This window comes from Lissotriton helveticus, chromosome 2_2, assembly GCF_964261635.1.
Source record: "Lissotriton helveticus chromosome 2_2, aLisHel1.1, whole genome shotgun sequence".
NCBI classification, from domain to species: Eukaryota; Metazoa; Chordata; class Amphibia; order Caudata; family Salamandridae; genus Lissotriton; species Lissotriton helveticus.
In genome coordinates, this window is record NC_136060.1 from 123,029,808 (window position 1) to 123,057,028 (window position 27,221).

At 43.5% G+C, this 27,221-nt stretch overlaps 1 protein-coding gene across 1 annotated transcript in view; it reads right to left on the reverse strand.

The window, feature by feature from the left end:
- Window positions 1-8,409: 8,409 nt before the first annotated feature.
- The window catches only part of PDGFRA (platelet derived growth factor receptor alpha), an 89,859-nt gene continuing 71,047 nt past the window's right edge, over window positions 8,410-27,221 (reverse strand). Inside the window, exons 20-24 of the mRNA XM_078678188.1 lie at window positions 21,124-21,235; window positions 19,740-19,839; window positions 19,519-19,624; window positions 14,123-14,358; window positions 8,410-12,687 (exon numbers count right to left, since the gene is read on the reverse strand). Coding sequence (XP_078534314.1) covers window positions 12,540-12,687; window positions 14,123-14,358; window positions 19,519-19,624; window positions 19,740-19,839; window positions 21,124-21,235 — 702 coding nt within the window. The 3' untranslated portion in view covers window positions 8,410-12,539. The remainder of the gene's footprint in view (window positions 12,688-14,122; window positions 14,359-19,518; window positions 19,625-19,739; window positions 19,840-21,123; window positions 21,236-27,221) is intronic.

Below are 27,221 nucleotides of genomic sequence, written 5' to 3' on the forward strand. Positions count from 1 at the left end.
TGGAGACGTACTGGCTTTGATGAGTCAGTCTTCCAAGTAGGGGAAGACATGAATGTGTGTCTTCTCAGATGAGCAGCGACTACTGCCAGACATTTTGTAAAGACTCTGGGAGCAGTGGTGACTCCGAAGGGAAGTACCATGAACTGGTAATGTTGGCCCATTATCACAAATCTGAGAAATGTGCGATGAGCGGGATGTATTGGAATATGGAAGTAGGCACCCTTTAAGTCTAGAGTAGACAGAAAGTCACCATGTTGCAGGAGTGGGAACATTTGTTGAAGTGTTACCATGTGCAAATGGTCAGACTGTATGTAAAGATTTAATTCTCTGAGGTCCAATATTGGCCTGAGAGAACCATCCTTTTTGGATATGAGAAAATAAAAGGGAGTATACGCCTGACTTGTGGTATTGTAGTGATATGGGCTCTAATGTCCCTTTTAAAAGGAGAGACTGAACCTCTTGTTTGAGAAATGATCTGGTGACATTTTGTGTGAATGTGTAGGAATGTTTGGAGGATTGTTGGTAAACTCCAGGCAATAACCAGAACGGTAATTTCCAGTACCCATTTGTCAGTAGTTATCGACCGCCAGACCGGTAGGAAATGTGAAAGATGCTCCCTAAAGTTGCTAAATGGTATGGGGGGAGTGTAGGCAAGTCCCTGTTTGGTATTGTAGGGGGGGGCCTTTGTGTTGAAACCTCTACCTCTGCTGTGGAGAAGTGTGGCTCACTGGTTAGAAGCGGCAGACCCTGAAGCAGAGGACCAGGGTTCAATTCCCGACACGGCAGGGTCTTGGGTCAATGTCCGCGGACTCGATAATTCTCGCTTAGGTGCCTACGCTAACCATGGGTCCCACTCTGCAACTCTGGGCAATAGCTTGCTTAATCTCCACAACGGCCCCAGCAACGCAGGGGATGCCTGGCTTCACCTTGGGGTGCCCTCTCACAGGGAAAGCCAGGACGGGTTCCCCAGGGTTATACAGCGCCAGGACGCCACGTAACGAGGTAACAGTGCGCTTTACAAGTATACATACATTACATTACATTACATTACTCTTGCCATTGTTGCCTCTGTAACCTTCTCTGAAGAAACCCTTAGAGGCAGAGGGTTGATTGTTGCCTTTATAGGTGATAGAGGCAGTGTCTGAGGAGGTATTTGTGGACCATCCACGATAGAAGGAGTACCAAAAGGAACCACGTCCTGCAGTTAATTGGAGGGCTGCCATAGATTTGGCCACCTGTGTCAGTCTTCACTTTCTCTAATGATGAATTTACCACAGGGCCAAAGAGGTGTTCCTTATCAAATGGTGTGTTCAGGATAGAAGCTTGAACCTCTGGTTTAAAACCTGAAATGCGTAATCAGGCATGCCTTCTTAAAAAAACATCAGTGTTGACAGCTCTGGCCACAGTGTCTGAGCATCTAGGGCGCACCTGATTGAATTATTGGATATGAACTTTCCTCCCGCATTAGTTCTTTTGCCTTGGACTTCCGCTCATCAGGTAGAAATTGAAGTAACTGCTCCATTTCAAACCTACACGCCCTGTTGTACCTAGCTAAAAGTGCTTGGGTATTGGAGATGTGCTGGAAGTTTGCAGCCTTGGAAGCTACTTTTTCCCATGAAGTTGCTAGCAACTTAGATTCTTTGCCTGGGGGTTGGAGCATCTCCTGTGGTTTGGGAATTGGCCCTTTTGTGTGAGTTAGAAACTACCAATGAATCCAATGGTAACTGTCCTCTTATGTATGCTGGATTAGATGGTGACAGCTTATATTTCTTGTCCACCCAAGGGGTAAGAAAGCATGCCCTGACGGGATCATTAACAATTTCATCCACATGTCTGATCATACCCTTGGGGTGAAAATTGCAAAAAACACAGTTGATGGACAGAATGTAGAACAATGTCATACATTCACCCCAGTACAGAGATCTGGGCCTAAATCCATTGGTTTTTTTGCACTCCACACCACCCTGAGTTAGACACTGGCTATATGCAAATCAGCTCTGACCCTGTGCCTCATGGGAACAGTCCAGTCCGAACTACCAAGCCATGTCTTTCCCAGACCGGAATCAAGCATCCAAGGACCGGTTTCTGGCTAACAGCCTTCATCAGTCTGGATAGCTTGACTCCAGTGGTGTGGAGAGCCTGGGACTCACGTCTGAGCATACCCAGCACACTCGCGGTGAAAATTGCAAAAAACACAGTTGATGGACAGAATGTAGAACAATGTCATACATTCACCCCAGTACAGAGATCTAGGCCTAAATCCATCGTTTTTTTGCACTCCACACCACCCTGGGTTAGACACTGGCCATATGCAAATCAGCTCTGACCCTGTGCCTCATGGGAACAGTCCAGTCCGAACTACCAAGCCATGTCTTTCCCAGACCGGAATCAAGCATCCAAGGACCGGTTTCTGGCTAACAGCCTTCATCAGCCTGGATAGCTTGACTCCAGTGGTGTGGAGAGCCTGGGACTCACGTCTGAGCATACCCAGCACACTCGGGGTGAAAATTGCAAAAAACACAGTTGATGGACAGAATGTAGAACAATGTCATACATTCACCCCAGTACAGAGATCTGGGCCTAAATCCATCGTTTTTTTACACTCCACACCACCCTGGGTTAGACACTGGCTATATGCAAATCAGCTCTGACCCTGTGTCTCATGGGAACAGTCCAGTCCGAACTACCAAGCCATGTCTTTCCCAGACCGGAATCAAGCATCCAAGCACCGGTTTCTGGCTAACAGCCTTCATCAGCCCGAATAGCTTGACTCCAGTGGTGTGGAGAGCCTGGGACTCACGTCTGAGCATACCCAGCACACTCGGGGTGAAAATTGCAAAAAACACAGTTGATGGACAGAATGTAGAACAATGTCATACATTCACCCCAGTACAGAGATCTGGGCCTAAATCCATCGTTTTTTTGCACTCCACACCACCCTGGGTTAGACACTGGCTATATGCAAATCAGCTCTGACCCTGTGCCTCATGGGAACAGTCCAGTCCGAACTACCAAGCCATGTCTTTCCCAGACCGGAATCAAGCATCCAAGCACCGGTTTCTGGCTAACAGCCTTCATCAGCCCGAATAGCTTGACTCCAGTGGTGTGGAGAGCCTGGGACTCAGGTCTGAGCATACCCAGCACACTCGGGGTGAAAATTGCAAAAAACACAGTTGATGGACAGAATGTAGAACAATGTCATACATTCACCCCAGTACAGATATCTGGGCCTAAATCCATCGTTTTTTTGCACTCCACACCACCCTGGGTTAGACACTGGCTATATGCAAATCAGCTCTGACCCTGTGCCTCATGGGAACAGTCCAGTCCGAACTACCAAGCCATGTCTTTCCCAGACCGGAATCAAGCATCCAAGGACCGGTTTCTGGCTAACAGCCTTCATCAGCCTGGATAGCTTGACTCCAGTGGTGTGGAGAGCCTGGGACTCACGTCTGAGCATACCCAGCACACTCGGGGGAAAATTGCAAAAAACACAGTTGATGAACAGAATGTAGAACAATGTCATTCTTTCACCCCAGTACAGAGATCTGGGCCTAAATCCATCGTTTTTTTACACTCCACACCACCCTAGGTTAGACACTGGCTATATGCAAATCAGCTCTGACCCTGTGCCTCATGGGAACAGTCCAGTCCGAACTACCAAGCCATGTCTTTCCCAGACCGGAATCAAGCATCCAAGGACCGGTTACTGGCTAACAGCCTTCATCAGCCTGGATAGCTTGACTCCAGTGGTGTGGAGAGTCTGGGACTCACGTCTGAGCATACCCAGCATACTCGGGGTGAAAATTGCAAAAAACACAGTTGATGGACAGAATGTAGAACAATGTCATACATTCACCCCAGTACAGAGATCTGGGCCTAAATCCATCGTTTTTTGCACTCCACACCACCCTGGGTTAGACACTGGCTATATGCAAATCAGCTCTGACCCTGTGCCTCATGGGAACAGTCCAGTCCGAACTACCAAGCCATGTCTTTCCCAGACCGGAATCAAGCATCCAAGGACCGGTTTCTGGCTAACAGCCTTCATCAGCCTGGATAGCTTGACTCCAGTGGTTTGGAGAGCCTGGGAATCACGTCTGAGCATACCCAGCACACTCGGGGTGAAAATTGCAAAAAACACAGTTGATGGACAGAATGTAGAACAATGTCATACATTCACCCCAGTACAGAGATCTGGGCCTAAATCCATCGTTTTTTTGCACTCTACACCACCCTGGGTTAGACACTGGCTATATGCAAATCAGCTCTGACCCTGTGCCTCATGGGAACAGTCCAGTCCGAACTCCCAAGCCATGTCTTTCCCAGACCGGAATCAAGCATCCAAGGACCGGTTTCTGGCTAACAGCCTTCATCAGCCTGGATAGCTTGACTCCAGTGGTGTGGAGAGCCTGGGACTCACGTCTGAGCTGTGTTTTTTGCAATTTTCACCCCGAGTGGGCTGGGTATGCTCAGACGTGAGTCCCAGGCTCTCCACACCACTGGAGTCAAGCTATCCAGGCTGATGAAGGCTGATAGCCAGAAACCGGTCCTTGGATGCTTGATTCCGGCCTGGGAAAGACATGGCTTGGTAGTTCGGACTGGACTGTTCCCATGAGGCACAGGGTCAGAGCCGATTTGCATATAGCCAGTGTCTAACCCAGGGTTGTGTGGAGTGCAAGAAAACGATGGATTTAGGCCCAGATCCTTGTACTGGGGTGAATGTATGACATTGTTCTACATTCTGTCCATCAACTGTGTTTTTTGCAATTTTCACCCCGAGTGGGCTGGGTATGCTCAGACGTGAGTCCCAGGCTCTCCACACCACTGGAGTCAAGCTATCCAGGCTGATGAAGGCTGATAGCCAGAAACCGGTCCTTGGATGCTTGATTCCGGTCTGGGAAAGACATGGCTTGGTAGTTCGGACTGGACTGTTCCCATGAGGCACAGGGTCAGAGCTGATTTGCATATAGCCAGTGTCTAACCCAGGGTGGTGTGGAGTGCAAGAAAACGATGGATTTAGGCCCAGATCCTTGTACTGGGGTGAATGTATGACATTGTTCTACATTCTGTCCATCAACTGTGTTTTTTGCAATGATCATACCCTTGAGCATGAGGAGTGTGTGCAAGAATTTTAGAGTACTACTGGGAGTTTTGAAAGAAAGAAAATCCTTTTCTAGGGATTCCTTATGCAACTAAACCCCATGGTAGATAGCAGTTCTATGTATCCTACACTGTCGTCCGGTGGAGAAGGCTTGGTAGGGTACAGATCAGCATCATTCCCTTTGGGCGAATTGGTGTTGTAATCTGTCCAGGGCTCTGTAGGTGTTGGCTCATTGTCCCCAACCCTATCCCCATCCCCATCATCCTGATTATCAGGTGTATGTGGTGGTTGAGTTCTCAGGTGAAATTAGTAAGGGTTGAAACTGAGGAGAAGAAGGTGATGGAAAAGGAGGAGGAGAAAGGTTAGTACCCACATTTTTCCTTTTTAAAGGAATGTGGTAGGCCTCGCCAGTCTCAGGTTTGCATTTTGTTGTCACCTTGGTGGCAATATGTCCAGTAGTTGGAAGAAATAGAGCTCCGGTTGCTTCGCATCCAGTTTGGAGGGCAGAACATCGATTTGGTGGAATCCGCACATCCGTTTGTTTCGGTGCCGGTGTTTTGGGTGCCGGGGGTTTGGATGCTGAGGATTTCGGATCCAAATGTATTTTTGGTGTCAAAGGGGGTGGGGCTGAGACTGATTCTGACTTCAATCTGGAGGTTTCGACTTGGTGCCCAACTTCAAACGACTGTTTGCATCCGGAAGGCTTTGGTATATGTTTTGGTGCCGAGCCAGAAGGGAGGGCATCGGAAACATGGTCTCAGTGCGGACTGTGGCTCGGAGGCGGGGTTGAACTAGAGCCTTCTTTTTGGGCTGAGGTGAACTTTGGGGCAAGGGAGGATCTGTACTCACGGTACGCTGCCCTTGCGGTACGTCTTCATCCCCCTCGGAGCCGTAGTCAGAGATGGAGGTCGGGTTGTGTTCTTCCTCGGCTCCCATGGCGTCTCCGGTCTCTTGTTCTGAATCCTCTCCGAAGAGGTCCGGAATGGAACCTGTGGGATGACTCTGCATGTTGCAACGTCTAGCTCGACAGTCACAAAGAGTTTTCTTCGATCGGAAAGCCTTACATGCGTCGCAGTCCTGTTGTCTGTGCTCCGGAGACAGGCATAGGTTTCACACTTCGTTTGTCAGTGCGCAGAAACTTCGCGTGGCACTGAGGGCAGAATTTAAATGGAAGCTGTCCCATCTGCTGCGAGGCAGACCAACGCGGGTAGTCCCAAAGGCCTTCAATGAGCTACCCGATCAAAAGAGAGATTTTTCCAGTAAATACAATACACGGAGAATGGAATTACACGATCGAAAACAATACCGCCGAGGGTGAGTATATTGCGCACTGAGAGAAACCGGAGGAACGGTGTCGAACCGGAGCGCAGCAATTTACGTCCGAACTCAATGGCTGAAAAAAACAATCTAACAATGGAGTCGATGACCATGCGCACTATCACCAAAAGGAGGAGTCCTCTACCTCATGACTGGAAAAGACTTCTTTGAAGAAAAACAAATTGCAAACATCCGGACCCAACACTAGATGGCAGGAGTATGCAAAGCATGCGATCTACAGCTCACATGCATCAAACCTAGTGATTCCCTCAACGCCCCTCATAACTTATGCTTCCCCAGTACCTCTTACCTGATGATCCTCCAGTCCCTCATGACTGATGCACACCCCAGCATCTTCATGGCTAGTTTTTCCCCTGCACCCTCATGACTGATGTGCACACCAGCATTCCTCATGGCTAGTGTCCCTCCCATATTTACTACTAAAACATATACCTATTTGTGTGAAGATCTCCGCACTGAAAAGATAGGAGAGGCTGAGGCAGAGATCTCGGCCCACAGGTTTGTAGATACCATTTTGACTGCATGAGTAGTACTAATGTGTTACCACTTTACGTACTGCAAAAGTCTGTTTGTGAATGGGCTCTATGGATGGATAAAAATATATCTGTTAGTATGGACGAGTTCATTGGTCATATCATGATCCTGTTTTTTGCATTATGCCAGTCCAGTGTCTGTGTCTGTGTTTCTTATTCTCTTCTCATCTCAGAATTAGTGCATGGACTACAGATGTAAGAGCACAGAAACACATGGCAGTAATTGCCTCATTGTGCTTCCGAGCTCTGCTGTTAAAAATACATGAACTATTAGTTTTCGAATAAAGGTATGCGCAGAAGGCATGAAAAATAAAATGTACAGACCCATTCTGCACTGGTACCGTGCGGTGGACAGGATCATGAATTCATGATACAGACCCTTGAGCATAATTGACAGGACACTATGCATAAAGGCAGTGGAAGTTAAAAGCATTTTCCTGTGCAGTCACAATTCTTTTTACATGGTCAGAGTACATGATTGATGTCCTGTTTTTTCCTTTCCCGGTTGTGATAATAGTTGTGTTATTTGTATCTTGCAAGAAGTGCTATTTATATAGATCTTGGCTCCAATGCCCAGATCAGGCCCTTCCAGCCAGTGTTGTATTCTGGTCAAGGGTGCTCGATTTGTCAGGTTATTTGTGCTTCCGACAATGCAGGTAGATTCCAATGGTGATCTTTAGCCACGTGCTTTGTGATGGGCATGCAAGGTGAAAGTTATTTGATAATGTCTTCTTTACCAAGGCATCATTCCAAAAAATGTAAAATGCAGAATTAAATAATAGATCATGGCTATTTATATGTGAATTAAAGAATGCCCTTTTTTGTTGATCTAAAGTAACAAAAATGTCAAAAGAAAGGCTTGTTTGTAAAAAATGTGCATGTGTTCAATCCACGTAACATTAACTTACATGCCTAAAATAATCTATAAAGCAATAAAAAACATTTGAAAGAAGGGCCTCACTCTTTTTTAAATATTAATGTAAAAAAAACAGTTATATAAGTGCAACGCAAGGTTCTTTGATGCTAAACAAAGACCACGGGCTCACAGGGCAAAAGCAGAATTGTAAAGCATCAAAATGTAAACACTGGTTAGATAGACAAAGCAAATAAACTAAGTGCTGTTGGGGAGTTGAAAAGTAAAGACTGTATTGAGGAATAGTCGCCAGGTGGGTGGGTCTCCAAGACATCAATGGAATGTTAAAATACTTCAAAGGAGTGATCGAATGGAGGGTAAAGTCATGAAATCACCAATAGTTAACACCCCAAATAAAACTTCACAATGCAAGACATGCACTTAGAGACTTGGAAAAGAGATGCAGGCAATGACAGATTAAAAGCACAAGAAATGAATCACTGCACTTAGAAATATTATGATAGACAAACTGTATGACAGAAAGCTATGACATATGACTTTTAATGAACAGACAACATCGATTAGTTATAAAAAAATGTTTATATATAAATATATATCCATTTACATCATTTATTGAAATATATAAATCTTATTTTACATGCTTGTATGACAAAATATCAACAGGGGCATTATTTGAAATAACAGCTGGTCTGTGCAACCAGTCAAATCATGAATATGCTTCAACCATTCGTCAAACTACCAACAATTTGGGAACACTTTAGTTTTTTTATTATTCTAAAATAAAACTTTCAGGCATTCAAAAGTGCAACAGTTAAAACATCTGTGTACTACATCACAGTCAAAACAATTGTAGACAAAGGCAGTGATACAGCTTGATGTAGGTTTCGGCAGTATTCTTATATACATATTGATGTATGACAGGACATGGCAGTTTGTGTGCCATTGTCAAAAAAGGGTTATTTATTAAAAGGCTAGCCTTATTGTAAAATAATCCGCATTGGACAAAAAAACTAATTGTGTTTACTTGTTGAATTCTGATTGTCAATGTTCAGGTAAAAACAGCAGCCACTTCGGTTGCCAAAGCCACTCGTAAAGGTAATTAAAAAAATCCACTGGGAATATTCAGTTTTAAATATAAAACAATCCAAAGACTGTCCTTGTCTGGATTCAAAGTGAAAATCAAAAAGGCTAATTGACATTGTGTTGAAATCATGAATCGCAGATCAGTCCTGAAATGGGTCAGAGATTGGAGCAAACTCTGCGAGACATTAGCTACAACCTAAAAGATGAAGAATCCATGGGTATTTCAAGTTTTCCATTGTTGCAAGTTGCAGTGAGTGGTGCCAGAGATCACTGGCTAGTCTGTACAAAAGCTTGATAACAACTAGTCATGTCTAGGATTTGACAATAGTTGCTTTCATTGGTACCTTTACATAGAGGTGTACAAAGAAACAGTAAAATAACCTTAGGCCTCTAAAGCAAACTTAGTACATCCCAAACAGTTCTTTGTCAACTTATGTCGTCTATTTCTCCTAGAATTGTGGAATGAGAAGAGATATTCTTCATAGCTTAAATTCTAATTTAAAAAATCCATGTTGCAACATTCATATTAAACATTGTACAAACAAACAGAAAATATGGTCCCTTGCAAGTCAACATTGCAGTCCAGTTAAAGTATATTTATATTCTTCCCTTTGGTCCCTCATGTAAAATGTGTTTATAGTTGAAAATTGCCATGGATGATTTTTGAACTGGATACTTAATACTGTTAATTGTAATTTCACACATACAAAAGAAATATCCAGCCATAGATCTAGACAGTACAATAACTTGCATTTTTGTTGCTCAATAAAAATAAATGCGCCTTCAGAAAAATAATATTGCACCTTTCAAAATTTCATACCACACACTTCTTAAAGAGGCCAGCCAAGCAATTTTGCAAAAGCTACTTAATTAGGGTGAGAGGTGCTTCCTAAAAAGGGTGGATAAACACAAATATCTGTGTCTTGCAGCAGTTGGAGAGACAGACACGGTTCAGCGCTGAAAATTAACCCACATTAGAGTGTGTATAGGTTGAGGTGGGAGAAAGCCAAAAAAAAGTAATTTTCATCTTAAAAAATCAAGACTCTAGCTTAAATGAAGGGTGTTGACTTATGTGCATCTAAATAAGCTGTCACACATAAGCAGGAAGTGGAAAGTAAACAGACCTAAAAAAGAAAACAGCTTCATTGATCTAAAGTTAAAATGCAATGAATGACTGACAGGATTGTTTAAAATGCTGACATGTAATGTTAGAGGAGTAAACAGATAAGTGAACAATCTCATGTGCATGCCCTTTGCTAAGAGTAGGATTGCAGTGGATTCTTCCAGGAAAAAAAGGTATGGGTTAGTTTTTCCATTTCTGCTGTTCCACATTTGCAAGAGGAGTGTGCTCTCTACGTAGCACATTCGTATGGCTTACACCTACACCATATGGAAGATCTTGTATGAGCAGCAGAATGGAGCAGTGTAGTCGGTAACAGAATCTCCGAACATTTCAGGTAGAGGGGTTTGAAATGGGGACTGGTACACAATGCTCTGACCATAGTGGTGTGGGTTAAAGAAAAAGAATGCTGGTCCTGACAAGGATGAGAAAATTGACCTGCCTTGACAGCCACAGGGTAAAAGAGTGGTGGGTCCAACTAGAGAAGTGGATGAATAGAACATCTATATACACACACAATGCAATCAATAGGAACAATTACATTGAACACCTATCACACATCCAACAAAATTCAACTACACCATACAGGTGGGCATCTTCATACTCACAAGAGCGCTCCCTTTCTACTAACAAACAGTCATGCTAATCTGCACACTACCAGAAAATAGGTCAGATATTGCATATATCTTGGTATGTAGATTCTCTCACCGGCACACATATTATTAAGTAAAATACACAACTCAACAAACTTCCCAGCCTGCACTTATCTGTGCAGAACTGTGCCGAAGGGAGCAGTCCTTAAAAGTCACACTGCCTGCAACAGTTTCACTAGATAACAGACGACATTCAACAAAGCACATTCGACACAACACAGGACACATTTGCAACACAGCTCAGATTTCAATATATTTGGTAATCACCAAGATCACCACAGTACCGCCAATAGTAATACAAAATCACAACACAACGATCAAAACAATGCGTACACACAGTCTAAATGCACCGCAAAATATTGGACCTCGCCACACTCACAACAGCACTTCACTCCCCATAAAACAATGGCTGACTTAAAAAACAACACAGAAATCACTATGCAGCACCCTCCCAACACCCCACAGCTAGACAAACGTAAAGGAATATTGTGGATTTTACCAATACACAATAGTCACAATTACCACATATGCAAACCTGAAACTATGCAATGTTCATACTAGTGCTTGAGATGGCAGGTACCCAAATTGGTAAAGAACCCAATTAAACTAAACATATACAAAAAAAAGTAACCACACTCACACTACTGATGAGTCTACTGAAATCAGAAAACAGACTCCATTTTGTGAAGGAATCATTAACACCTCGGCGAGTTGGTAACTGTTTTTAACAGAGCTGCCAGGCCATATTAATGCAAATACACCCCTTTTAGCATAGCATGTAGTGGTCGGAGCAGTTCTGATTCAACAAGTTGACTAAAGTTAATCTACTGCATATAGTTGATGAATGTTGTTTTACAAAAATTAATTTCATAACTCATGCATTCACAGAAACAACTGTATGTCTACTTCAAAATATAATTTCGAGCACTGAAGTTACTGGGCACATTTGCAAAACTTTTGTGCTTTTTTTCGGAGTACAATGTTATCAAAAATACATTTACTATTCTCATAGACACTACTTATAAATGTACAAAACCAATGCCATTCACAATGACTCGGTATAACACATATCATTTACCCACAGGCTTTTTTAACTCATGATTGTTAATAATCTCATCCAGTCTTCATCTGAACGTACAACAAAAATATTCATAGTATCTGTACCTTTTTTGTTTAGAAAGTGGTTTTTTTGTGGGCTGTGTAAAAACAATTTAACAGTAGTCCATCTTGTTCCCTCGGAGAAAGCACATGCAGACTTTTGATTAAGTTGTGTCCTCTAGAAAATGTCAAGCCGCATTCTAACCTTCCCTTTTAAGAATTCATTGTTGAGAGAAAACTATTTACATATGTACAATATAAGAATCAGCCACATGAGAGTCCTGTTCTCCAGAGGTACAAATGCCCTTGAAACACAAGTTCTTTATGGCTTTTTTACTTTTGTTCATCCACTCAGTAAAACCATTACAACACTGAGATGCTACTGTACCAAAGGCAGAGGCTGCATGGAAAATACTGTAACTTGTTGGCAATTATGTAGCAAGAATTCAATGGTCTTAATGCAAACAAGGACAATGGCGCCAGCCTCTGGACAGTCATATTCTGGGCACATTGAACTCCTCATTCTTCTGGGCCCCAGTGCCACTGCTATGCCCTTGTTCTTGTGTGTGCTTATAGTTTTGTGTTAATCAGACAGCTTACTTCCGTACTTGGGCCCTTGAATCACATTTCTTATTTGTATTTCAGTATAAGTGGTTTTCCGGAAATTCAAATACAGCCAACATAGTAGTTTAGTTTTCTTCTATTTGCTGGAAGATATCCAAATTCACCACAACAGTTACAAGAAGCTATCCTCCACCAGGTCTGAAGAGTCCATTCCAATGTCGTCCATCATCTCAATATCCTCGATAGTCTCATCCTCCCGCTTGATGAAAGTGGAACTACTGGAACCAGTTTCAATGGCACTTTCATCTGATGTCTGTGAGCTGCAGAAATCCAAAGAAAATAGCTGTAAATCAGTCTGAAACAATCCAAAATTGCAGTGCCAATCCAAGTTGCAATACTAGCTTTGAATTGGTATTATCAAAAGAAACTCAAGAATCCAACCAATGATTTCCAGATAATAATTTGATTTCTGTTGCATTTTATTAGTAAATGCTGTCTAGATAAATTAATTGTCACATAGTTACAGCCACTAGGCTCAATTCACAAAGTCAGAAATGTAAGAGAACGAAATAACATCCACTCCCGTCTTAGACTTTTAGCTTTTTTGCATTGACAAACCTCTTTTTTGAGGCATTGCTCCTGCAAGATTAATGCCAAACATAGATTTCAAGAAGTAATTCTAAAAGTCCTAATGCAATAACAGATTTTCTTCCATGAACAATCTTATTTGTTTATATTTTTCCTTCATAGTGAAAATTATTTCCCAGTAGACAAGGTTTTTTCTTACATATCCATGAAATATGCAGTTAATCTCACCTCAGTCGCTAAGAAATAATACGATTAGACATATTGGGCACGATTCACAAACATTTTTTTTCTACGAGTTTTTGCTTCCTGTGGGTACCACACAATTATGCTATACAAAGTGCTCATTCAATTGTTCGTTAGAAAATTCTAAGCTTGTCCAAGCCTGGTGTAGCATTTCTATCCTCACGCTACCTATCCTTTGCCCCGCATCATGTTTTGCAGCCATGTGCTCTGAACCTTGTAATCCATCATCACTAGTTCTTTACACGGTATTTCTGTTTTACATGTTTATTTAATGAAGGGGCATTTCAAGTTTAGCGGGATGTATGACACTGATGATACTGGTTATATAGATTGAAATAGTGAACAAAAATGTCTGAGTGAAGAAAATGACCTTTTAAGGAGACTCCCTATTAGATATTGAAAGAGGTGACTTGGTTAATAGAGGGCCGGACAATGGGTTCAACCATTCAATCATATCCCACATTCAATCCAATAAACTGCCTTTCAAATACACAAGGACATTCTCAGAGAAAGTTTGTATTTATGCATAACCGGCCACTGAATCAACAAGCCAACCCAGATTCAAGGAGAAGTTTAGCTAAAATGTCTTTTGTTAGAAATAAGTTGTTAATCTTCTCCAAACTCTATCGGGCCTTTCTCACCTTTCCTGATCTACCCGTGGCTTATCACACTTTCCACAACCACTGTTGTGCCTGCCATTGTTTGACACCGCAAATACTGGATACATAATCCTATAAACCTCTGGGAAAGGAATTACTTGCCACTGTGTTTCCCAGAGCAGACTTTGAATAAGAGAGCAACTGAAAAGGTCGAAAGGTTCTGCATCAGCTAAAACGCTTGGAACTAGAGCTCCCTTTCAGCTTTTATCTGAGCTTCTTAGAAGCAGCATAGTGTTAAGTGTTCCTTCAAAGCTGATCTACCTACCTGTGTCGGTTTCTTTTGCCATATTCGTCTTCTGAGACAGGATCAAGGTCTGGTAGGGGGATGATGTAACCGCTGTCTGCACTCAGTCTCTGTTCATCAAATCCACTCTCCCTGTCCTTCATTTTCTCTTCATTTTTGTAGGTGACACCAATGTAGTGGTTGTCGGAATCTATCCTCATGCGAGTCACAGCTGGGTGGTCACTCTTCAGGAAGTCCAAGTGGATTTTCTCATAGCTCTGTGAAGAAACAATGTCACATGCTTCATGATTAAGTGTCCAGGTGGCCAGATAAATTAATTGGCAACTGGATTTCATCAGATAAATGGAAATCTTTCTCGGCAACATGATAGGATAGTCTATGAGGAATATGGGCTGGAATATATCCCACTGAGAAACAGCATGTATTTTCAATACCACAAAATGTTCAGACAGGAGCATCAGAATGTCTACGGCTGTGGCAGCTGAGAAAAAAACGAATTGGAAGCACAATGCTACAGGATTTGGAACTAGGCAAAACTGCAACCAAAACTCAGATTTTGGTCTGGTCCAAAAGAGTGAATGACAAACACATCCTGTAAAATTGTAAAAGTAGTGCTTCACAACTCCATATCTTTCACTTTAAAAGATACATATCTTTCACTTTAAAGATAACATTACCACATGAGATCAAATAAAGGTTTAACATCCACCCCATGAAAATCAGTGGGATGTATTCCTGGTGTTCTCGTTGAATTCTCTTTAATGAGAACTCATCTTGTGAGGAGTGGAAGCAGGGTAAAGGAGTTGGATCACTAGAGCATATCTTAAGTCGTATAACTTTTCCAACATGAAAATAACTTAACAATCTTAAAACAAAAGGTAGGATTTTTAATTGGACCTGATGCAGTGTCTTAGATGAGTGAATTAAGAAAACAAACAAAGTGGTTCCTTCTAGGTTATTTTGACAATAACGGTATATTTTAGAAACAGCAAAAAGTCAAATTCTAACAGTGCTGAATTCTCAAACTGCTCTGATAGAAGACAGTAATGGTGTGCTGTAATTCTTCTCCTTAATTTTATTTATTCCACATGATTTGGAAAATTGTGATGACCATTTGTTTACATTATTGAAGCTTCCATTAAATTGTACTCTTGATGTACTCGTTCTAAGGTTTGCTGACCCACTTTAAGTAATGTCGACCAACTATGTTCTTTAGACTATTGTGCTATAACTCTATGGGACACTTGGAGACTTATGCGCTCTGTTCCCTAGGCCTCCCATTCTGATTGGACTCACACCCATTGATTTTGGTTTTTTAAATATTTCAGTATATATATTGCACACTGTTTGCACAATATGTTACCCAATGTCTTCCTTAGGTCCAGCAATAATTTATTTCTGCACTGATTGTTCATTTTATAAGAAATTGTACATTTAACAAATTCATCATTGGTAGAATTTGACTTTATGAACTGTTCTAAAATGACCAATTATTCCAATTGTCAAAATAACTCTAACGGACCCTCTGTTTGTTTTCTTCATGGGCATTGCTCAGGTTTCAAGGAATACTGGTTCACCCCTTGTTGTCTATGGACATTGGTATTTGATGGGGACAGATACATTCATCTATAAACCATCCTAAGGATATATTTTATTAACACACACCTCTTAAGAATTATTGATGATAAAAGTGATAGAAATCACCGATCTAGTGTATTTTCACATTTTTAGTTCTCAGGATAAATATTACACCAGGAAATACAGCATTTGTTTCTGATCCATGTCCATGTGCTAATCAGGTAAGAATTGGGTTATTTTTCAGATCTGGCATCTTATAAGTCAAAAAGTAATGTGCCAGTGAAGTAAGGGAGCTTTAGAGTGTCTAGCATGAGATGGCTCACTCACTGAACACTTTTGTGCAGTGCCCCCTTTTGTGTGAGAGCAAAATCAGCATCAAACAAAGAACAAAAGCCTCATCACAAATTAAACCTCCATTGTTAGGTAGGAAGGTCATTTTGACAGCTGTGAGCAACAGCATTAGCACACATCAGAAGACATCTACCCAAAATATGCGCCTCAAAGAACTGCCAAAGCATAGAGTAGAGTTTTGTTTGATGTAGAACCACCTGACACCTGTTGTGACCAAAGTGCACTGACCTGTATCCCTACTCACTGTCACAGATTGCAGAACATGTGATGTCCAGAAGATGAGTTATATAGTCGGATTAAATAAAGACTGTATTTAAAAGCGTGTTGCAAAGCACTATGCTGCACAATCTCTGAGGGCAGTGGTTCCCAAACTTCTTTGACCCACGGATCTCTTGACCATTGGCCAAGACTCCCCATATGTACCTTTTTTTGGTGGGTGGGGGTATGTAAGCCCAGCCTCGGAAGTTCTTAAATTTTTCACCCTGAAAATATTTGGGATGAAGCTGATGCAGGTGTTATAATCATAGATGATATAACAAATTAAAAATATAACAATTGTTTAATAAAAAACTGTAATTGGTTATGTCAGAAACAATACTTTTCAGCAGTGGGGTCTGCATATGGAATTTTTTAAACAATTTTTTGTTTTACAAAAATTGCCTTTGGAGAGAGGGGCTCACTCCTAGAAACTAAGTGGAGAGGGAGATGGACGGGGGACTAAATAAATAATTCTCATTGGCACCTTTCGCGAGATCACGTTAATGTGCCAATGCATCCCATCTTGAGTAGAGTGAATACAGAGTAGTATAGTTATCCATTAATTAGTCATGCAGTTCAATGCAAGCATTCAAGTGTACATGATAGATACACTGAAACAGCCAAAAGCACTAGTTAGCAATATTATAGAATAGCCGCATCTTCATTAACAATTTTCTTTTTTGTCCTGAAAAAGACAAAAAGGAAATGGTTGTAGCTTTATAACTTTATGTATATGTGCCTAAAATTGGTTTTTTTAATACTGCCCAAAAGCATGTAGAAACTGTTTTAATAAATTGGCAAGCTGTCTAATTATTACAGACATATTTATTTATTTATTCAAAGTTTTATATAGCGCGAACAGGATCCTTACAGATATCAGAGCGCTTCACAAAGACAGGGTAGGGGCAGTAGGAGTCAACAGAGATAATGGGAACAGTATAATAGTCATTAGCATGGTAATAACATGGATAATAAAAACATACATAAAACCAATCCATATACAATCAGGTAAGGAGGTAACATAGGACAGCACAAGACATTGATCCCACTACAGAGGTGTTCAGGTGGATCAGTAAACCAGCGTGTATCATATCTTGGTCGGTAGTAAGAGAGTAGCGTAGTAGTGCCCCCAGCAAGTAGAGTATAGTGCCAAGGGATAGGGTGAGCAGTGATACAACGCAATGCAGAGACTCTGAACCAACATCTATAACGATCAGGAGATCTTGGCCAGAAGGATTGTTTTCACCTCTTTCTTGAAGAGTGCAGTGGAGGAGATCAGCCTGGTTTCAGGAGGGAGCGCATTCCAGATCCTGGGTGCCATTCCTGAGAAGGAGCGCTTGTAAGTTTTCACTTTCCGGAATCTACGAGGTTTCAGGAGTAGATTTTTTGTACTCCTATTGGATCTCAAACCTCCTGATATAGACAGCTTTTGAGCGAGGTAGTTGGGTGCCTTGTGGTGCACGGCCGCGTGTGTCATAACTGCAATTTTTAGCTGTATTCTGGCTTCAAAAGGCAGCCATTTTAGAGACTTTAAGTCTGGGGATATGTGCGAATGCTTTCTAGAGCCAGTAATGAGTCTCGCGGCAGCGTTCAGGGAGGCTCTTAAGGGTGCTGTTGTGGATAGCGGGAGACCGCTGAGGGCCGCAATTCCGTAGTCTATTCGAGGGATGACTAAGGCTTGTATAGCAGTTTGGAAGTCTTTGGCCGGGAGGAATGGTTTGATTTTCCTCAGCGTGTTAATTTGGAAATTAGCTGCTTTTGTGGCTTTGCTGACGTGCTGCTGCATGTTGAGCTTGGCGTCGAGTGTGATGCCTAGGGATTTCGCCGAGTCCACGATGGTAGGTTGGACATTGAGTGCTGTTAGGTTGTTGAGCCAGGTTTGGGTGGTGGAGATTTTCGCCGGGGGTGTGATGAGTAGGAACTCAGTTTTCAGAGCATTTAGTTTGAGGTGATTATCGGCCAGCCATGATTGGGTGTTAATAAGCGTGGAATTCAGATGTTTGATATCTTCCGGGGATTGTAACTTTAGATAGAGTTGTGTGTCATCGGCGTACATATGGAATTGAACATTGGATGCTTGAAGCAAGGTGGCGAGCGGTTCCATAACGAGGTTGAACAGTGTAGGGGAGAGGGTGGATCCTTGTGGGACACCTAGATCTGCAGGCACAGGTGTAGATAGCACATTGTCGATCTTGAACCTCTGAGACCGATTGTGAAGGAAGGACGAAAACCACTTGAGAACAGTTCCCGATAGCCCCATTCTAGTGCTTAGCAGCTCCAGCAAGTTCTCATGTTTGACCGTGTCAAATGCTGACGAGAGGTCAAGAAGGATGAGGAGGCAGGACTCATTGCGATCCAGAATTTGGAGGGCGTCATCAATTATGTGTGTCATAGCTGTTTGAACCATATGCACCAACTCTACTTCCCTATTGTGACAACCCAGCATGTACTGAAATTTGAAGTGCCACTCTGTTCCCATGTACAAAACCAGTTTCATATATTTTGGTCAGGGAATGGAATAATCTCATGAAAGAGCTATCCCCTACTATACATCTGTTCCCATTAGCAACACTCCTAAAACGAACTTGTTTAACCTTTGTTATTAACTTGTGTGAATCGTTTGTCACCAAGACATTTTGGTAAAGCTGTGTTTACAAATAATAAATCCAAAAAGAACGGATTTAAATCTTTAACTTTAAATAGCTACCAGGAACTGGAAATGTTGAGGCATACAAAAACCTGCAAGCCCGGGGGATGTGTGGTAATTAAACTTTGAAAAGGAAATACTAACAATTCAAAAGTAAGGAAATGGCATAGTAACCATATTAAACCTTGTTCGGTGGTGCCCCTAAAAATGTAAAACATCAATCCTAATGATGCGCGTGACAAGCTCTGTCATTCTGGAGGATAACCTTTAATTTAACAGTGAGTACAGCAACTGTTTTCACAATTTCCCCACATAAAAAAATGTTGGGTGTTGCATTTCCTGCCAGTCAGACCTTTGTGCTTACAAAACTGTACAGTTAGGCAGCCAGCTGGCTTCTAAGAGTCCGTGCTGGAGGATTTAGGCTTGTGATTTATACTCATGGTACAGAGGTTCCCAATCTGTTTGCGGCGCCCCTAGCTTGATTTGATGGCGCACCACGGTACCACAGCGCACAGATTGGGAACCACTGTCTTAGGGTGACAGAATGCCAACCACACAGGACCGTGCTCTCCAATAAACCTACCTTCTTGTATTCTCCAGGCAACAGACTTTCAACTATTTCACTCAGGTTGTAAAATGATGGTCTTTTCTCAGGCTCACTGTTCCAACATTTTGCCATAATTTCATAACTAGAAACATGAGGGAGAACATTATGAGTAAGGCATAGAAGAAAGAGGTCACAATGGCATAAGCAATAAAGTGCTAGGGCACATTAAAACTTGCACATCTGAGCCTGATACTTACACTTCATGAGTTGCATGGTCAGGCTTGGCCATTCGGTAGCCACTCTTAATCTTGTTGTAGAAACTGGAGTCAACCATCATCCCAGGGTATGGTGTACCACCTGCGAAACAAGCAGAATATGAAACTCACATGCCAAGATATTTTACAGACCCACACACACACACAGAGGTTTTATATTCCATCTTGAGGTTAAGGTCTCACAAATCTTACATTGCTGTATATTATTTCACCTGGATTTTTAATTACGTTGTCTGACCACAGTTCTAGGTTAAGTAGGTATATTTTTGCTCTTTCTTTACATGTATAAATAAATATACTGAGAAAGAGATGGCATTATATTTAGAGGCACAACATTACATTTTATATAGGCTTACAAAATAATTTAGGTATAAGCTTCTGACACCTGACCAGTCACTTCTCCGAGCTGAATAAAGCATGTTGACAAAACATTATTAACAATGTATCCACAAAAATATATCAATCTGGCACTATGTTATGAAGTTGCAATTCTTAAAATGTTATAACAGGGTCTTGCGATTTCTTTGTTGTCAATTATTCTTTTTATGGATACTACATCTCTCATTCCCATGGAGTTCTCGTGAAGGAAGGGTGTTATGCTAACTTGCTTTCCCAGGAAAAAGGAGGCAGATCTGTTGCAGATAACCTCCAAAAATAAGGTAGAGGTGTGATCAAGGTCTGAGAAGAATACTATAAGTGATCTCATGAGAAGAATGGGGTGGGCCAAGAAGGACGATGGGTCAAGCAGATACAGCAAGCGTAATATACACAGAGGTCCTGCTAAATTACATGGAGATTTCGAATATTGATATTTGTTAAATACATTTTAAATTCAGGGATGCACCATTGATAGTTATACTGTCTAAGGAATAAAAATCTTGCTTAGTATTGTTTTTTGTTTTCAAGAAATTTGGAGATGAAACATTGGAGTCTAGTTGGTGTTGGCGTATTGGCATGTCAATGATCAGCCCCTTTACAAGACATAGTCTAGAACCTTACACTGCCCCTTGAGATGTTGCAATCTTCAGAACATTTTTATGTCAAATAAAATCAGTGCTCACAGCATCTTTAACCTCATATGTGATTTCTGGGGTATGCATGTTAGTGTGTAAGAAATGCATCCTGGAAATCAGTCTCACAGCTAAGTAAAATCTTACTTTGTGCCACAAATTGCACATCGAGTGCAGATCGGGCAGATCATGTGCCATTTCCACATTTACTCCAAAGCCACACAGTAATTGTCTCTGCTTCTTTTTGTTTAAAACATACACTTTACAATAATTTCTAGACTCAGTAAAGCATCTTGTTCAATGAACGCTGTGATAATCTGCAAACTTGGTAGATAAAGAAAGTTACGGGTACATACCAAGGGAGAATATTTCCCATAAGAGGATACCAAATGACCAGACATCACTCAGTGTTGTATACAGATTGTCAAAAATGCTTTCGGGTGCCATCCATTTTACTGGAAGGAAAGTCTGTAGGAAAACAAACATAAGTATATATAATGAAAGATCTGTCATTGAACAGCAGAATAAGCTCAGCGATTTCCAGACATAAGTGAAATCATTCATCTTATACAAAGTACAAGTAAGTGGAGCGGGGCAACAGGAGAGTACATTTACACTTAATGCTGACGCACATAATTACATTTCACAAGAAATAAAGTGTACAGAGCAAGTTGGGGATAGCGGTTACGCTTTACAAGAAATAATTAACAATTTCAATAATATGCACTATTACAAATTGAACACTAAGGGGGTGCCTTTTTAGTGCCCTTTTAAATCTGCTGGGATCCGTTTTGCCTGTTACAGGCTCGATTGGAATTAGAAAGACTGTAGATGTTCTGTGACCCTGGACCTCAGGATCCTATTTATAATTCCCCATTAAGACCCTCCATCCACCTGTAAAGTTACCACTATACGTGGTAGCTATACCTTGAGGGAAGAGTAATTAGGGATTTAAGAGGGTGACAGTAATGAGACCCCAAATGCCTGACTGCAAATTCTTCTAGAGTTTACAGAGAGAAATGAATGATTTACAAATTCATGTTATTTTTGGTCACAGTCTCACCCATATTTTGAACTCCCAAAGTCCTCTAGCCTAGCCTCTTTCAGAAAACCTTTCGAAATCTAATTAGTTGAATATACCCCAAAATAAGTAAATCAGGGTTCTCCAATTTCGGTCAGGGCCAGATCCATGCCAGATTAAGTAAATATTTATTAAAAAGGTAAGTAAAACAGGGGATGCCTTAAATATCACCATCCATAGCACATATTTTTTATTTCTTTTAACAGTTCTATATCGCGCAAACTTGACCCAAAGGTATCAGAGCCCTTTACACGAGCACCAGAGCTTTACATGAGGACATATTCATTTTTGTAAGGCACAGGGAGATTAAGTGATTTGCCCAGAATCACAGGATGTTGCGCGTCCTTGCTGAGACTTCAACCCGGTTTCCCAGATTGGAAGTCGACCGCATTAGCTGTTAGGCCACATCCTCTCCCCAGATTCTAATTATCAGCTTGCATGTCTGGCAAAAGAAGCGTGTTGTGGGGAATCACACCCTGGTGGCATCCGATTTTGACACAGGCATTTGCAGATCACTTACAAAAAAGATGACTGACAACAGACGTAATAGTTAACTGCTGATTTTGATCCTCTCGTTGTTCTTGCCCAGCGTGGCAAACCAATGGAGTAACATAGTACCCACATTTAATAAACAAAATAGTTACAGGGACATGCCCAATATTTTCTGTTTGGAAAATAAATCAATTGAATTGCTTACCATATCATCAAAATGCTACATACATTTTTCGAACAGCATTTCGAGAGTCTGACTAAACAAAAAGTGGGGTGCTTTCTGATTTCGTTTCTATTCCCTATATCTTAGTAAACTGCTCCTCTGCAATGCTAACAACGTTACACAGGAGAGACAATACTTGGTGGGGCCCTCTTGTGTCTTACCAGAAGACCATGCATGTTTTACCAAGTTTGTACCCTGACGCTGTTGCTTCATTCTGCTGAGCCTTTCTTTTAATCTGCCTTCAACCCACTGCTTGCGGAACCCGCTCCGCGGGTCCCGCTGCGAGGAAGGCGGACTCCAGCTTGCACGAGGGTGAGAGAGGGAAGCAGGGCTGCGAGCTGTTGCTGGCGTAGGACTACCTGTCCCAGGAGCGCCAGCAACTTCCCCAAATCGACATCAGCTGGGGCGCTCTCGCTGCCGGCTCCTCCCTCGCATTTCGCCGCATTGAAAAGCCTTTACCTATCTACACACCGGCGGATTTTGCATTTGTACCCTGACGCTGTTGCTTCATTCTGCTGAGCCTTTCTTTTAATCTGCCTTCAACCCACTGCTTGCGGAACCCGCTCCGCGGGTCCCGCTGCGAGGAAGGCGGACTCCAGCTTGCACGAGGGTGAGAGAGGGAAGCAGGGCTGCGAGCTGTTGCTGGCGTAGGACTACCTGTCCCAGGAGCGCCAGCAACTTCCCCAAATCGACATCAGCTGGGGCGCTCTCCCTGCCGGCTCCTCCCTCGCATTTCGCCGCATTGAAAAGCCTTTACCTATCTACACACCGGCGGATTTTGCATTTGTACCCTGACGCTGTTGCTTCATTCTGCTGAGCCTTTCTTTTAATCTGCCTTCAACCCACTGCTTGCGGAACCCGCTCCGCGGGTCCCGCTGCGAGGAAGGCGGACTCCAGCTTGCACGAGGGTGAGAGAGGGAAGCAGGGCTGCGAGCTGTTGCTGGCGTAGGACTACCTGTCCCAGGAGCGCCAGCAACTTCCCCAAATCGACATCAGCTGGGGCGCTCTCCCTGCCGGCTCCTCCCTCGCATTTCGCCGCATTGAAAAGCCTTTACCTATCTACACACCGGCGGATTTTGCATTTGTACCCTGACGCTGTTGCTTCATTCTGCTGAGCCTTTCTTTTAATCTGCCTTCAACCCACTGCTTGCGGAACCCGCTCCGCGGGTCCCGCTGCGAGGAAGGCGGACTCCAGCTTGCACGAGGGTGAGAGAGGGAAGCAGGGCTGCGAGCTGTTGCTGGCGTAGGACTACCTGTCCCAGGAGCGCCAGCAACTTCCCCAAATCGACATCAGCTGGGGCGCTCTCCCTGCCGGCTCCTCCCTCGCATTTCGCCGCATTGAAAAGCCTTTACCTATCTACACACCGGCGGATTTTGCATTTGTACCCTGACGCTGTTGCTTCATTCTGCTGAGCCTTTCTTTTAATCTGCCTTCAACCCACTGCTTGCGGAACCCGCTCCGCGGGTCCCGCTGCGAGGAAGGCGGACTCCAGCTTGCACGAGGGTGAGAGAGGGAAGCAGGGCTGCGAGCTGTTGCTGGCGTAGGACTACCTGTCCCAGGAGCGCCAGCAACTTCCCCAAATCGACATCAGCTGGGGCGCTCTCCCTGCCGGCTCCTCCCTCGCATTTCGCCGCATTGAAAAGCCTTTACCTATCTACACACCGGCGGATTTTGCATTTGTACCCTGACGCTGTTGCTTCATTCTGCTGAGCCTTTCTTTTAATCTGCCTTCAACCCACTGCTTGCGGAACCCGCTCCGCGGGTCCCGCTGCGAGGAAGGCGGACTCCAGCTTGCACGAGGGTGAGAGAGGGAAGCAGGGCTGCGAGCTGTTGCTGGCGTAGGACTACCTGTCCCAGGAGCGCCAGCAACTTCCCCAAATCGACATCAGCTGGGGCGCTCTCCCTGCCGGCTCCTCCCTCGCATTTCGCCGCATTGAAAAGCCTTTACCTATCTACACACCGGCGGATTTTGCATTTGTACCCTGACGCTGTTGCTTCATTCTGCTGAGCCTTTCTTTTAATCTGCCTTCAACCCACTGCTTGCGGAACCCGCTCCGCGGGTCCCGCTGCGAGGAAGGCGGACTCCAGCTTGCACGAGGGTGAGAGAGGGAAGCAGGGCTGCGAGCTGTTGCTGGCGTAGGACTACCTGTCCCAGGAGCGCCAGCAACTTCCCCAAATCGACATCAGCTGGGGCGCTCTCCCTGCCGGCTCCTCCCTCGCATTTCGCCGCATTGAAAAGCCTTTACCTATCTACACACCGGCGGATTTTGCATTTGTACCCTGACGCTGTTGCTTCATTCTGCTGAGCCTTTCTTTTAATCTGCCTTCAACCCACTGCTTGCGGAACCCGCTCCGCGGGTCCCGCTGCGAGGAAGGCGGACTCCAGCTTGCACGAGGGTGAGAGAGGGAAGCAGGGCTGCGAGCTGTTGCTGGCGTAGGACTACCTGTCCCAGGAGCGCCAGCAACTTCCCCAAATCGACATCAGCTGGGGCGCTCTCCCTGCCGGCTCCTCCCTCGCATTTCGCCGCATTGAAAAGCCTTTACCTATCTACACACCGGCGGATTTTGCATTTGTACCCTGACGCTGTTGCTTCATTCTGCTGAGCCTTTCTTTTAATCTGCCTTCAACCCACTGCTTGCGGAACCCGCTCCGCGGGTCCCGCTGCGAGGAAGGCGGACTCCAGCTTGCACGAGGGTGAGAGAGGGAAGCAGGGCTGCGAGCTGTTGCTGGCGTAGGACTACCTGTCCCAGGAGCGCCAGCAACTTCCCCAAATCGACATCAGCTGGGGCGCTCTCCCTGCCGGCTCCTCCCCCCTTAGCTCCAAGAGCTTATTAGAAGTTGTAGGGCCCCGCTGCGCGGGAGCGCGCGGGAGGGCGCCGGGAGAAGCCCGGGAGAAGGGCGGGCCCTCTGTGGCCCTCAGTGGCCGAGGTAGGCCGGGCTGGGCCCAGTTATTTTCTGCGACAGTGATTTATATTCTGTGCTCATTCACTTATGGGAAATACGCCGGTCTGCTGGAGAAAGTAACATTTTAATGAGACTTTTTTGCATTTCTCTCTGCCCTCATTGTCGGACAATTTTTCTTACATCTCTTGGACTATATTTTTTATTCTAGAAGGACCATAGCACTTTGTGTTTTACTCCTCAGGAGGAATTTAAAGCTTATAAAAATATTTTGTGGATACTGTTGTTTAGAATATGTTTAAAAAATTGCGGTCGGGTAGGGAAGTGGGTGGTATATCTGTTGTAAACAAAGATATTAAGCGCACCAGAAATAATTCTGTAAATAACCCCCCTTTGAAGGGCCAATGCCAACTCTCTGAATTTTGGGATTGGCCCTCCCCCAAGAACGCTAATTTACCTACAAAAATAGGCGCCTGTGCCATGGCTTTAGGGGTATATAGTCAAGCTACTATATCCCCGCTGCCCGCCCTCGTGCAGCCTGTTTTACAACAGTCTGTGTCAGTAGTGCCTCCTCCTCATGTCCTTTCGGAGGGGAATGATGAGAGTGAGTTCGCCTTCCCAGTACTTGACAGGGAATTCACTCATTTACCATCTTGTTTACCATCTGCGTCCCAAACCCCGCCGAAGGATCAGTTGGGTAGAGATTCGCTACCACTATCTATTGACTTTGATCTATGCGGCCGTTATGTGAGTACAGGGAAAGTGGAGTCTTTAACCCCTATTAAATCCTCGGGGGGTGCTACTCCATCTGGATTATTGTTGTATAGTAGCACCCCCTCGTTGAATGGTCAGGATATGTCTGATTTGTTAATCGCTTCTGGGCCCCCGGGTCTTGACCTATCAGGTATTACACGGCCAGGGGTAGCATGTGAAAAACCAATTTCCGAATCTATGATTGCTTTGGAACAATTATTAGCCTCTATTTTATCTCTTTTAGGGAAATTTGTTGGTAACTCGGATTGTATTTTGGAGTCTGTTACCCAAATACTGAAGTCCTTGTTACAAAAGCCATCTGAAACGAGAATTGTTCCCCCCATTATGACTGAACATGTTCTCTCACGGAGGGAAATAAATGTGGCTCAAGTGGATTCTGACAAGAAAGTGGGGAATTCGGTCTTGATATCACACACAGTAGCTTTGCCCCAAACGGCAGTGCCTAACTGTATTAACAACTCAGTTCTTGAGATTGTGGAGGAAGATAAATCCACAACTGGCCCTAATGCAGCTCAAGATCTTTTTCCCATCTTCATGCCTGAAAATAACAAAGAACCTATTAATGATAAACAGGAGATAAAGGTGAAAAATGGTAAACTTAGAAAGAATAAGGGGAATGGAAAGAAATCATTAAGAAAATACAAGAAGAAAAGGCAGCGTCGGATAGTTTTTCAAAATTCTCTGACCACTCTGGAGAACGAAGTGATAGTTTTAGATCCTTCTTCTATACCTATAAATGCAGATATTGATATGGAAGTGAACCCCCCCATTTCTACTTTTTTTAAGGTAGAAAGTGAATTGTGTCCGCCAACTCCTTTGGAGGGTATCTCACAAAGGGGGGGCTCCCTCCCTAGTCTCTTTCTACCGACTGCGACTGGAGGTTCCATTCAATGTCAAGCGGGGGCTCTTGATCCTTTGGCCCCTGCTTTCTTAGTTGCTGCTGAGAGGGGAGATTGCCATGTTGTGGATCGCCCCGTTATA